Source organism: Lentinula edodes (assembly GCF_021015755.1).
Source record: "Lentinula edodes strain Le(Bin) 0899 ss11 chromosome Unknown C8R40scaffold_68, whole genome shotgun sequence".
Classification (NCBI taxonomy): domain Eukaryota; kingdom Fungi; phylum Basidiomycota; class Agaricomycetes; order Agaricales; family Omphalotaceae; genus Lentinula; species Lentinula edodes.
In genome coordinates, this window is record NW_025764374.1 from 192,168 (window position 1) to 203,310 (window position 11,143).

The 11,143-nt window shown below is 50.7% G+C and overlaps 2 protein-coding genes across 2 annotated transcripts; both read left to right on the forward strand.

Moving 5' to 3' along the window:
- Positions 1 to 1,499: 1,499 nt before the first annotated feature.
- Positions 1,500 to 6,926, forward strand: C8R40DRAFT_823611 (uncharacterized protein). Its single transcript, XM_046236344.1, has 6 exons — positions 1,500 to 1,595; positions 1,661 to 3,840; positions 3,888 to 4,244; positions 4,452 to 4,528; positions 5,344 to 5,613; positions 5,826 to 6,926. The coding sequence occupies exons 2-6, from the start codon at positions 1,941 to 1,943 to the stop codon at positions 6,840 to 6,842; spliced, it is 3,621 nt and encodes a 1,206-aa protein (XP_046079646.1). The 5' UTR covers positions 1,500 to 1,595; positions 1,661 to 1,940; the 3' UTR covers positions 6,843 to 6,926.
- A 289-nt stretch (positions 6,927 to 7,215) lies between these two features.
- Positions 7,216 to 8,037, forward strand: C8R40DRAFT_823517 (uncharacterized protein). Its single transcript, XM_046236343.1, has one exon. The coding sequence runs from the start codon at positions 7,452 to 7,454 to the stop codon at positions 7,995 to 7,997; it is 546 nt and encodes a 181-aa protein (XP_046079647.1). The 5' UTR covers positions 7,216 to 7,451; the 3' UTR covers positions 7,998 to 8,037.
- The last annotated feature ends 3,106 nt before the right edge of the window (positions 8,038 to 11,143 follow it).

Genomic DNA, 11,143 nt, shown 5'->3' on the forward strand with positions numbered 1-11,143 from the left:
TACTGTCCCATTCGGCCTTCCGCCCTTAGACACCTTGTAGCCTCTGGCACGGTTATATGGTGTACATGATCTTAACAGGGACCTCCCTCCCGGGCTTACACTCCATTGGGAGCTCTCACATTTGGAACCCACATCAACTACGATCTACAGCAATCCTACGTTGACATTCCTAGCTAGTACAACTCATACTATGTAGCACTCTTATGTCTACTGATTCCCGTTACTTCTGCCTTCCCTCGTTATGCCCTAGGGACCTCCCAGAACCTACTAGGAACCCCTTCAAGGGTCACTTCTCTCAATCCGAGCTATTACTAGGTCATTTCTGTCCTTGGTCGCAGTTCCTGTAGCTCCCTTCAAGCTCCAGCTTGCTCCTAGCACACTACAACATAAATCTCCCATACTAAATCCACCCCTAAGACCAATTCTGACCCAGGTCTTACACACTTATCTATCAATTTATTCTGTGTAACATATGTTATATGTGTGACAAACAATGACAGGTGCTATTTGCACCTGGTACATGCCCAGTAGCACAGATCATTAATAAGTAAGGTTCCACTGTCTTGTTATTGTTGATCAAGTGTATGTATTATCAAATACCTAGCAATTTTTTCTATACATCCGGATCTACAGTTATTATTATTATTTCCATACTCATACTTATCATGTGAATTATTCACCCTCATGCTCTTCATGCATCATCACTCTCATTCTTATCACCTTAATCATCTTCACCCCGGCTCATGCATCATCCCCACGGACTCCCAGCATCCTCCCCATATCCAAGTCTGTTCCTGGAACTGTTTGTGGATCAGGTAAATATAGATCGGGTAACCCAACACCAGTAAACACAGTGATCCTACTCCCATGAAAAAAAGATCCATTGTTGTCATCAACCCACCAAAGCCAGTTGGATGAAGCAGTGGTAGTAGCATGTGCAGTGAAAGGGGTAGTGTAGGTGCTTCAAGAACAACAGTGGGTACAATCCCAACCTCGTTTTCTGCCCCCCCTTAACTCCTCTAGATGTGGGTATGTATTGGAAATTTGGAATTTGGTGGTGTAGCCATCCCTTCCCCATCTTTACCTCCTTTCTCCTTCCCAATCCATGTCTCCCCTCCCCACCCGGCTTGCATAACTCAGCAGCCTCTGCACCCCTGCCACACTCCTCCAAAACACCTCTGGACTGCATCCCTTGGTAAGCTGCTCAAGATGTGTGTTGTCTACATACATAGCGGTGTAGTACATATCAGCCTACTATATATATCAGTCTAATACATATCAGTCTAGTACATAGCAATCTACACAGTGGTGTCGACGTTGACAGAACAGAGAAGGAAGAAAGCAGAATTCAGCTAAATCTAATCTAATCTAATTTAGTCCAAGATAAGCGCTGTGAGAAAAAAGCCGGGACCTCTCTTGATCGGTATACACCCCGAGAGCGTCTAAGCGTCTAAGCGCTTACGGATTATGCAATTATGGAATTATGGAATAAGCGCTCTGTCATCGATTTTCCTTCCTTTGCATCCATCTGTATCGAGAATCGAGTATAGGATCGAGTATCGAGAGTGGAGAATCGAGAGGTCGTGTAAAGGAAGGTTAGAACTAGGTGGAGACATATACAAAACTACGGGTTGCTCACGGAGGTCTTAACGTTATTCAGGCAAAACTACGTGGACCTTACAGTACGACGCTCCTACATTAACAACAACCACAACAACATCGAGACTGCAGTCAAACGAAGGAACGAACGAACGAACGACGTTTGGGGCGTCTGCGGGTGGTAATCGATACCCGTTGGAAACACGGAACGAACGAAACTAGGAGGGACGTACAAACGAACGAACGAAACAAGGACGAACGAACGAACGTACAGTGAAACTACGAACGAAACAACTAAAGTAACAGAAGAGGGCAAATCTTCCAAACGACACGGGATTGGGATGTCGGATCATCACCGTTTTTCTACCACCACCACCGCCTCCCAATCCTCCAACCCATTAAACTCCTCCACCAAATCCTCCTCGTCTTCGACACTCACCCCCTCCTCCCCAATCGACAAATTCCCCCCCTCCTCCTCCCTCTGTGACTCGGACTCGGACTCGGACGGATGGCAGGACATGCCGATCGTGCACACTGATGAGCTTCGAGGGGGGTTGGACGAGGAGGATCAGCGGAGGTATCATTATCGGGTTAATGAGGGTGGGAGTGGGGGTAGTGCGAGTGGGGGTGGGGGTAAAGGAGAAGGGAGTGGGAGTGTGGGTGGGGGTGAAGGAGGGAGTAGGGGTGGTGGAAATGCAACAGGCACGACGTTGGATACAGACGAATACGGGTATAGGTGGAGATCGAACCCTATGCAATCCAACACCTCCTCCTCCTCATCGACAGAGCAACATTCATTCACCACTGAATCAAACTACACCCGTCTCCGGCACGTCGAAGAAGACTGGGAAGAGTCCGCATCGGTGGTGGCGACTTCGCGATATCTATTCCACGACCATTACGCTTTAGAAGAACGCGGGGGGTACGCGATAGCGGACGATGATGGGAAGGCGATAACTCCTCTATCGCAAATGCAGCAGACGAAGGGGTTGTTATCGGAGAGTCAGCGAATCGCGTATGTGGGGTTATGTGCTGTCGTGATCCAGGATATGATCCGTGCACTCACCGTCGAGGAGACGACGAAGGTGAAGGTGAAGGTCAAGCAGGGGGATGGGACGGTGGGGACTGAGGTGAGGGTGGTGCCGAGGAAGGTAAAAGGGAGAGACGGGGTGGAGAGGGGGGTGGTGAAGAAGGAGGTGAGGGGTGCGGTGGGGAGTATGGAGGTGTGGGCGTTGAAGATATTGGGAAGGCTGTATTATCATATTGGAGTCGAACCACCCGAGCAGAGTATGATTCAATCTCTGTCGAAACATGGAGTGAGGCCGGAGGATTTAGTCCCCCCCTTGGTGGAGATGAAGGAGGTGGTTAACCCCGAATGGAGTTATATCCACGATTCGAAGATAAGTGGTGAAGAAGAAGTTCCGAAATACATCACACTCGACATGCGATACACACTCCTCACCGACCTCTTCCTCATCCTCATCGCCGACTCCGTGTACGACTCCCGTTCGCGATCTCTCCTCTTCCGCGTCGGGTCCCACCTCTCCCTCTCATGGTGGGACATCGTCGTCTTCGAAGGCCGCATCGTCGAAGCCGTCGGCGCAGGCGAAGGCGTCGGGGAATCCGGAACCTCCGACTCCGACTCCACAGACGGAGGCGGAGGGGGACTCCAAAAAAGCGAATCCGCCGTCGCAGACCAAGTCCGGCGTCTCCGAAATCGACGAATTGCCCTCCTCGGACTCGCCACCCTCGGTGGAGGCCTCGTTATCGGTCTCAGCGCCGGACTCCTCGCACCCGTCATCGGCGTTGGTCTCGGAACCGCATTCAGCACTGTCGGTCTCACCGGTGCATCTACGTTTCTTGCCGGATCCGCCGGCGCAGCCGTTATAACAACTGGAGGGGTATTGACCGGTGCCGGCATCGCCTCCAAAGGCATGATCCGGCGCACCCAACTCGTGCGTGTCTTCGACGTGCTCCCTGTACACCAAAACCAACGCGTCTCGTGCGTTCTGTGCGTTCCGGGGTTTCTTAACGGTGCTCTCGACGATCCGAGATTACCGTTTTCCGTGTTGGACCCGGTGGGGGGGGATGTGTGTGCGGTGCTTTGGGAGCCGGAGATGATTCGGGAGACGGGGGGGGCGTTGGGGATATTGACGGGGGAGGTGATTTCGCAGATTGGGCAGACGGTGTTGCAGGCGACGGTTATGGGGGCGTTGATGACGGCGTTGCAGTGGCCGATTAGTATGTTTCATCCCCATTTCCTTCCCTTTTTCTAATTCCCCTCCTAGTTCTGACGAAACTCGGATACCTAATCGACAACCCCTGGTCCAACGCCCTCGACCGCGCACGTGCAGCAGGTCTCGTCCTCGCCTCCGTTCTGCGCTCAAGACAACTCGGGGTGAGACCCATCACACTCATCGGGTTCAGTCTCGGCGCACGAGTTATATTCTACGCGCTCCTCGAGCTCGCGAAGAGTGGGGGGTATGGCATAGTCCAAGACGTCTTCCTCCTCGGCGCCACACTCAGCGTAAACACCTCCCTCTGGGAACAGACCCGCTCCGTCGTAGGCGGGCGATACGTCAACGCGTATGCACGCAATGATTGGGTGTTGAATTATTTGTTTAGGGCGAGTAGTGCGGCGAGTGGTGAGTTTGTGGCTTGTTTGTTTGTTTGGGGTGAGGAGGGGAGGTGGTGGAGGGGTTGGATTCTGGTTTCGTTCCTTCGTTCCTCCTTCGTTCCTTCGTTCCTCCTTCGTTCCTTCGTTCCTCCTTTGCTCGTTCCTACTTTATTCCCTTAGGAGTTTATTTGGAGAGTTTGGAGGGTTTGAAGGGTTTCTGATTCCTCTATTCCAGGAAACGTAAACACCGTCGCAGGCCTCCGCCCCATCGAGGGCGTGCAGGGGCTGGAGAATGTCGATGTTACTGATAAGGTGAGGGGTTTCTTCTTCCTTCTTTCTTGTGTGGGGTTTTGTGTTTGTGGGTTTGTGGTTTGAGTTTTGTGTTTTGTTGTTTCTTTCTTTGAGTTTTGTGTTTTGTTGTTTCTTTGTGGGGGTGGGTTTGTGTTTTGTTGTTTCTTTCTTTGTGTGTGGGGTTTGGTTGTGGGGGGAGTGGGTTAGGGGTATTCGTTTCCTACTCCAAATTCGTTTCGTTTTCGTTTAATTCCCGTTTCGTTTCGTTTAATTGCGTTTTGCCTTTTCTTTTGCTTATCCTTTCCCTTTTCGTTAATTCCTTCCTTTTTTTTTCGCACATTCCTTCCTTTTTTCGCTTGTTCCTTCCTTTTTTCGGTCATTCCTTCCTTTTTTTCGCTCATTCATTCCCTTTGCTTTTCCCGCTGGTAATTCCTTCTACATTTACTTTATTTCTCGCTGATTGCCCTTTTTCGACTTGTTTTCCTTCGTTTACGTTTCATCCCCCAACCCGCCCACCCCCCGACTTGCTTCCTTCCGACTTGATTCACCCCGACTTGGTTCACCCACGACTCGTTTCCTTCCGACTTGTTTTCCTTCCGACTCGCTTCCTTCCGACTTGTTTCATCCCCCAACTCGTTCACCCCCCCGACTCGCTTCCTTCCAATTTCCGAACTTCGTTTCGCTTGATTCTTGTTTTTTCTTACGACTCGTTCCCTCTCCCTCTCCCTCTCGCGTCTTATCCCCCGATTCCTTTCCTTTCACCCTTCTTGTGTATCCGGAGTTTTTCGTTTTTCCTGGAATTATTGATAACGGAACAACTAACTAACTAACTAACTGACGTGTTGCTTTTTCTCCTTCTTCTTATCCTCCTGCTCCTGCACCTCCTCCTCCTCCCTTACTCCCCTCACACTCTCCTTCCCACACTCTCCTTCTCCCCACTCTCCTTCCCACATTCTCAATCCCTCTTTCTCATTCACCTTCCCACACTCACTCCCTCTCACCCATACACCCAGATCGCAGGCCACATGTCCTACCGCGTCTACATGCCGGTCATCCTCGAAGAGCTCGGGTTCAAAGTCACAGAAAGGTGGTTCGACGAGGTCGAGGTGAGTAAGGGTGTTGTTTTCGTAGCTTGTATGTCGTTTGTAGTGTCGTGTCGTGTCGTTTCTCTCCCCGGCTGTTTTTTTGAGACGAGGGCTTTCCCCGAGCTTTTTTGAGCGGAGGGGGGGGGTTTTTTGTGGGTTTGATTGATTGATTGACTGAGTGACTGATGGATATCGTTGTTTCTTCCCGTTCTCTTTGTTCTCTTTGAACCCAGGAACCAGATTTCGAAGGCGACCGCGTCGTCCTTCCCTCCTCCTCCTCCACCTCCACCTCCACATCCCCCGACTCTACCAACCCCTCCACCAACCCAGACACGGACACCAACCTCTCATGGTTCGCCCGCCGAAAAGCAAAAGCCGCCGCCCAGAAGGAGAGGGAGCAGAGACGGAAGGAGGCAGAGCAGAAGAGGAGCGTGGCGGGTGTGCAGCGGCCGCCGAGTTATGCGAGTTGGGTGGGGAGGGGGAAGGGGGAGAAAGAGAAAGGGAAGGGGAAAGAGGAGAAGGGGAAAGAGGAAGGGAAAGGGAAAGGGAAAGGGGAGGGGGATGAAGAGCTTCCGCCGAGGGAAGAGAGGGACACACCACCTCTACCAACACGTATGGCTTCGCCTACACCCGTCCTCGGCTCTGATTCACGTTCCTCCACACCCACTCCAACACCCACTTCAAACTCAAACACCACCTCCTCCTCCTCTGCCACCACCACCTCCTCCCCCTCCACAACACCCCTGGTCGTCCCTCTAAACTCCGACCACATCGCCTCCCCCCTCCCCAAAACCGCCGGGTTCGATTTCGCTGCGATAAAAGCCGAGTTGAGGGAGTTGTCGAAGGGTGTGGAGGGTGTGGACGGGATTGTTCCTGCTTTCGAAGCACCCCGAGTAAGGGTGGATAAGGAACAAGGAATACAAGGAATACAAGGAATAGAACAAGAAGAACAAGAAGAAATCGTAGAATTCGGCCCCTTATCATCATCATCGTCTCCACCACCCACACCACCTACACCACCCTCGAAATCACCCGACGCGGGGTATTTCTCGTTTCCACCTACGACATTGAATACAACGACCTCGAATACGCCAGGTCTTACATTCGGGAGTGCGGATGGGGAGAGGATTACTGCGAGTAGTGGTGTTGGGTTACCGGATTCGTATTTACCTGATCCGTGGATGGTTCCAGGAACGGACTCGGATATGGGGAGGTCGAGGACGGGGGATGTGGGGAATCCGTGGGGATGATATATCTTGACGAGGTGAGGGTGAGGGTGAGGGTGAGGTGCGGGTGATAAGGATGAATGTGAGGGTAAATAATTGCACGACGAGCACGAAGATGAATAATGGTAGATATTGCTAAGTGTATGACAACACATACACATTTGATCAATACCAACAACACTGAACTCAAACTTAAACTAACCTTACCAATGAATTATTGCCGTTTTCAAAATAGTTGGCGCCTGTTCTCACAACGCCAAATTTGAGCACGAAACGATGGCCAGCTCGAAAACACGATCCTGAGCTCAATTCTTGACCAAATCTTTCGAAAATTAATGCAGTATCAAGCGATAGAGGTGCTCTAGTGCGCCCCATAGTTTTTTTTTTTGCAATTAGAAGTAGTGTACAATACTTGAATTTTCATGCCTCCTCAACTTCCGAAACACGATAACTTCGGGGGTACACACCAGTTCGAGCTGTCCTTGAGATATGCTATGCATATAGGGTCTGTGAAGTGCGCCCCATGTACAAAATCACATATCGGTCTGTGGTAAGTCAAGATTGAAATGGTTTTTGTGCAAGCGGCTGATATTTTGTAACCGCCAACTTGGCCACCTCTACCTTCCATGGGAAATGGCCGCAACCACCAACGAGGCCCTTAGAGCGGCACTGGGACTCGAACGCAGCGAAATACTTATACTAAGGCAAACTCACCCCAGCCAAAAAGTCAACATTCATATTCTGCTCCTCCTCCTCCCTCGCAAAAACCATGACCTCGACCAACCCCTGTTCACAAAGGCACACCTGCCAGAAATTGTAGAATTCGGACCCCACATCATCATCATCCTCGTTATCTCTCCCTCTGCCACCCACACCACCTACACCACCCTCGAAATCACCCAACGCGGGGTATTTCTCATTTCCACCAACGATATCGACAGTATTGACGGCATCGCCTTACAACAACAACAACAACGCATCCTCGGTATCGTTATCCTACAACCCTTTCGCAACTACACCTACTACTGGTACTACTACTACTACTTCGACCCAAGGTGGTTTCTCTACTCCTACTGCTACTGTTCCTTCAACTGCTTCATCCTCAACTGGCTTCGCTGCTACTCCTACCCCTACCACTTCAACTTCAACTTCAACCTCAAACCTACCTGCATTCGGTAGCTCGACGACAACAACAATGACGACGGGTCTTACATTCGGGAGTGCGGATGGGAGTCAGATTACGGGGAGTGATGGGGTACCTAGTAGTACTGGTCTTGGATTGCCTGATCCGTGGATGCTGGGAGCAGAGGATATGGGGAGGTCAAGGAGGGGAGAGGATGTGGGGAATCCGTGGGGATGATGAAAGTGAGGGTGATGATGCATGAGGAGGGTGAATGTGTATAACCGCATGACAAAGATGAATGAATAGATCTTTCATATCGTAGATCAAGATGTATAGCTATAGAAAAAAAAAGACTCTAGGCACCTTGAAAGAAAAGAGGCTTGAGAGAGTGGATGCTGGACGTGCTGAAACTTCGAATTGACGGAAGGGTATATTGTCAAATGTCGGGGGAGTGGTACTTGTCCCGGAGAATTTTGGGAGGAACCTGGAACCGCGATGGATTCGTCAGTTACGAGTCCGAAATGTAATGAAGGATTCGTCTTATGGTGGGTTCCAACGTGGGAATTGATTACCTCACCTTCCTTTTATATTTTTGACCTTCCTTATATATTTTTGACCTTCCTCTTTCAGCGATTTTTTTTCCCCCATACTTGGACTGTCACGCTTCGCGTCACTCGTCACTTCTCGTCACTCTGCGTTACCTATGGTGCCCCCACCTCCAACATCGTCTGCGCCGTACATCTTGCCGTGAATTCTTGGCTGCACTACATCCCCCTCTTGTCAAGTCCATGCCTCGGGCCTTTATTCCGCCGCTCGGTACTCCGAAGATCCACTCTTATTGTAATCTTACTCTTATTGTTCTTTCTCGCTACACATACCCTTTCGCTCTAGTCCCTCCTTATTGTCTTTTACTCTTCCCTGCAGGTACTACTCGTATAGCTCCTAGTAGTTAGTCTGGCGCTCCGCACCGATGCGCTGATCCGTAGATATAAATACTGCCTGTACGCTACTGTAGTTCCTCAGTTTAATTATCGACTTAGATCGACTTAGATTCCCTTCTTAACTCTGTGCTCCTCTAAGTCTTCAGGCTCTTCGCCTTGAAGTACTCTCTACTATAACCTTGGGACTTAAACGTTCTCTGGTTCGCTCCTCGTCACCGGCGATACCGCCGCTCCGACCTGGCTGCTACTTAGCTCCTCTCCCTATACTCTTGATCTCCGGGGACTAACGGCGTAACGGCAGTGTTGTTAATAACTTCACTACTGTCCCACTCGTCTTCCGCACTTAGACACCTTGTGGCTTTGGCACAGTTACACGGTGTACATGATCTTAACAGTATAATTAAACTCAATCCGTTAACGTCGTACTGACCTATCATTTTTTATGCCTCCGAAAACTCGAGCTCAATCTAGAGCTAACTCCGAAGAAAACACTTTCTTCACCACAGCCCAATCATTTGCCCCATTCTCCGACTCTATCTCTGCCATCGGTCAACCACGTCGCCGTAATCGCGGTTTCGGTCCAGCCACTGTTCCTACTACGTCGACTCTTCCTGAAGCCATGGAAGAGGAACAACAATTTGAGTACAGCACCTTGTACACTGGTGACGGACAAACTGACCCCTCGCCGTGGACAACCCCCCGTGGTCGCTCCAGCTCGGGGCTGGTCTACTACTCGAATTGATTCTCCAATTCTCCAAGCCATAGCCCGCCGTACGGGGAAATAACCCCAACGTCGTGCTGCTTCTGAATCTCTTCGTGACCCACCTCCTCACTTCGATTTGGATACTGGTGATCACGACGATCAAGACCCTCCTGTCGACCCCGACGATCCGGGCGCCGACAACAATAATGATGATCTGGATGACGATTCCGGCGGTTTACCGCGTGGTGAGCCTGGTGACCCCAGTGAACCTGGTGGTCCCGGTGGTCCCGGCGGTCCTGGTGGACCTAGTGGACCCCGTTCTCCTATATCTCCTGACATCCCCAACGAGCAACGTGCTATGTTAGAACTCCTCTCAGGATTCAAGGGTTCCATTGAAACCCTTGGTACCATCCTCGCCGCTCTCGGCCGTCCCTCTGACAGCTCTGAATCTAAGAGCAAGGTCAAGGAGCCAGAGGTATTCGACGGTTCGGACCCCCGAAAACTTAAGACGTTCTTCGTCAATCTCGCCCTGGTCTTCAATGACCGTCCAAAGTATTTCACCGACCAATGGAAGGTGAACTACACTCTTTCCTATCTCAGTGGGTCAGCCAAAGAGTGGTTTGTCCCTGATATCCTCGACCCAGATCTCGACTCGCTGCCGGCCTGGATGTCCTCCTTCAAAGCCCTTGTAAAGGAGCTCCAGGATAATTTCGGCATTTACGACGCCCAAGGCGAGGCCGAAGATTCTCTCGGTAATCTGAAGATGAAGGAAACCGAGAACATCCGGAAATACAACATCCGGTTCAACACCCTAGCGGCTAGTACCAACTGGGATTCTGCCGCCCTGAAATGGGCTTATGGACGAGGCCTAGCTGAACGCATCAAGGACGAAATGGCGCGTTTGCCCGAGCCGGCGACGCTCGCCGATTATTGTCAGGAAGTTCTTCGTATTGACAATCGTTATTGGAAACGCAAGGAAACTAGGAAGCGTGAGGCTGGTAAGCCTTTCATTGCTCAGAACCCAAAGAAGGGTTCCTCAGACTTTAAGAACTGGTTCTACTAACCAGCAAAACAACTCTCAGCCATCTGGCTCTTCGGCACCGTTCACGCTGAAGCCTAAACCCTTTTCTGGTGGTAAGCCTAACAACAATGGTAAGCCCCAGAACTCTTCAAATTCCGGCCAATCCGGCGGTCAGCGCCCCGCTTTCAACCATCTTGGTGCAGATGGGAAAGTCCTTCCCTCCGAGAAGGAAAGAAGGATGAAGAACAACCTTTGTCTCTTCTGCGGTGGTAAGCATCAGATTGCTGAGTGCAACAAGCGAAAGGCCCGAGAATCGAAGGGCCGTGCTGCCGAGGTTGAAGAAACCCCCGAAGCAACCGTTGAGGTTGTTGAAGAGGAATCGGAAAACTAGTCCACAGCTCTTGTTCCCCGGTACGAAACGGGAGCTGTGTTGATCAGGTTCGTACCTCACCTGGGGAGTTATATCTCAACGCGTCCGCTCTTTCTTCCATTGAACGATCTCTTGTAATATCTTTGACTATAATCTTTGATATATTC

What these genes read in the sequence shown, in the direction of transcription:
- C8R40DRAFT_823611 (XM_046236344.1), top strand. Translation starts at nt 1,941, where the DNA reads ATGTCGGATCATCACCGTTTTTCTACCACCACCACCGCCTCCCAATCC. An exon ending in ATGTCGATGTTACTGATAAG is followed by an intron (nt 4,529 to 5,343) that starts GTGAGGGGTTTC and finishes AACTAACTAACT; the next exon opens with GACGTGTTGCTTTTTCTCCT. An exon ending in GGTGGTTCGACGAGGTCGAG is followed by an intron (nt 5,614 to 5,825) that starts GTGAGTAAGGGT and finishes CTTTGAACCCAG; the next exon opens with GAACCAGATTTCGAAGGCGA.
- C8R40DRAFT_823517 (XM_046236343.1), top strand. Translation starts at nt 7,452, where the DNA reads ATGGCCGCAACCACCAACGAGGCCCTTAGAGCGGCACTGGGACTCGAA.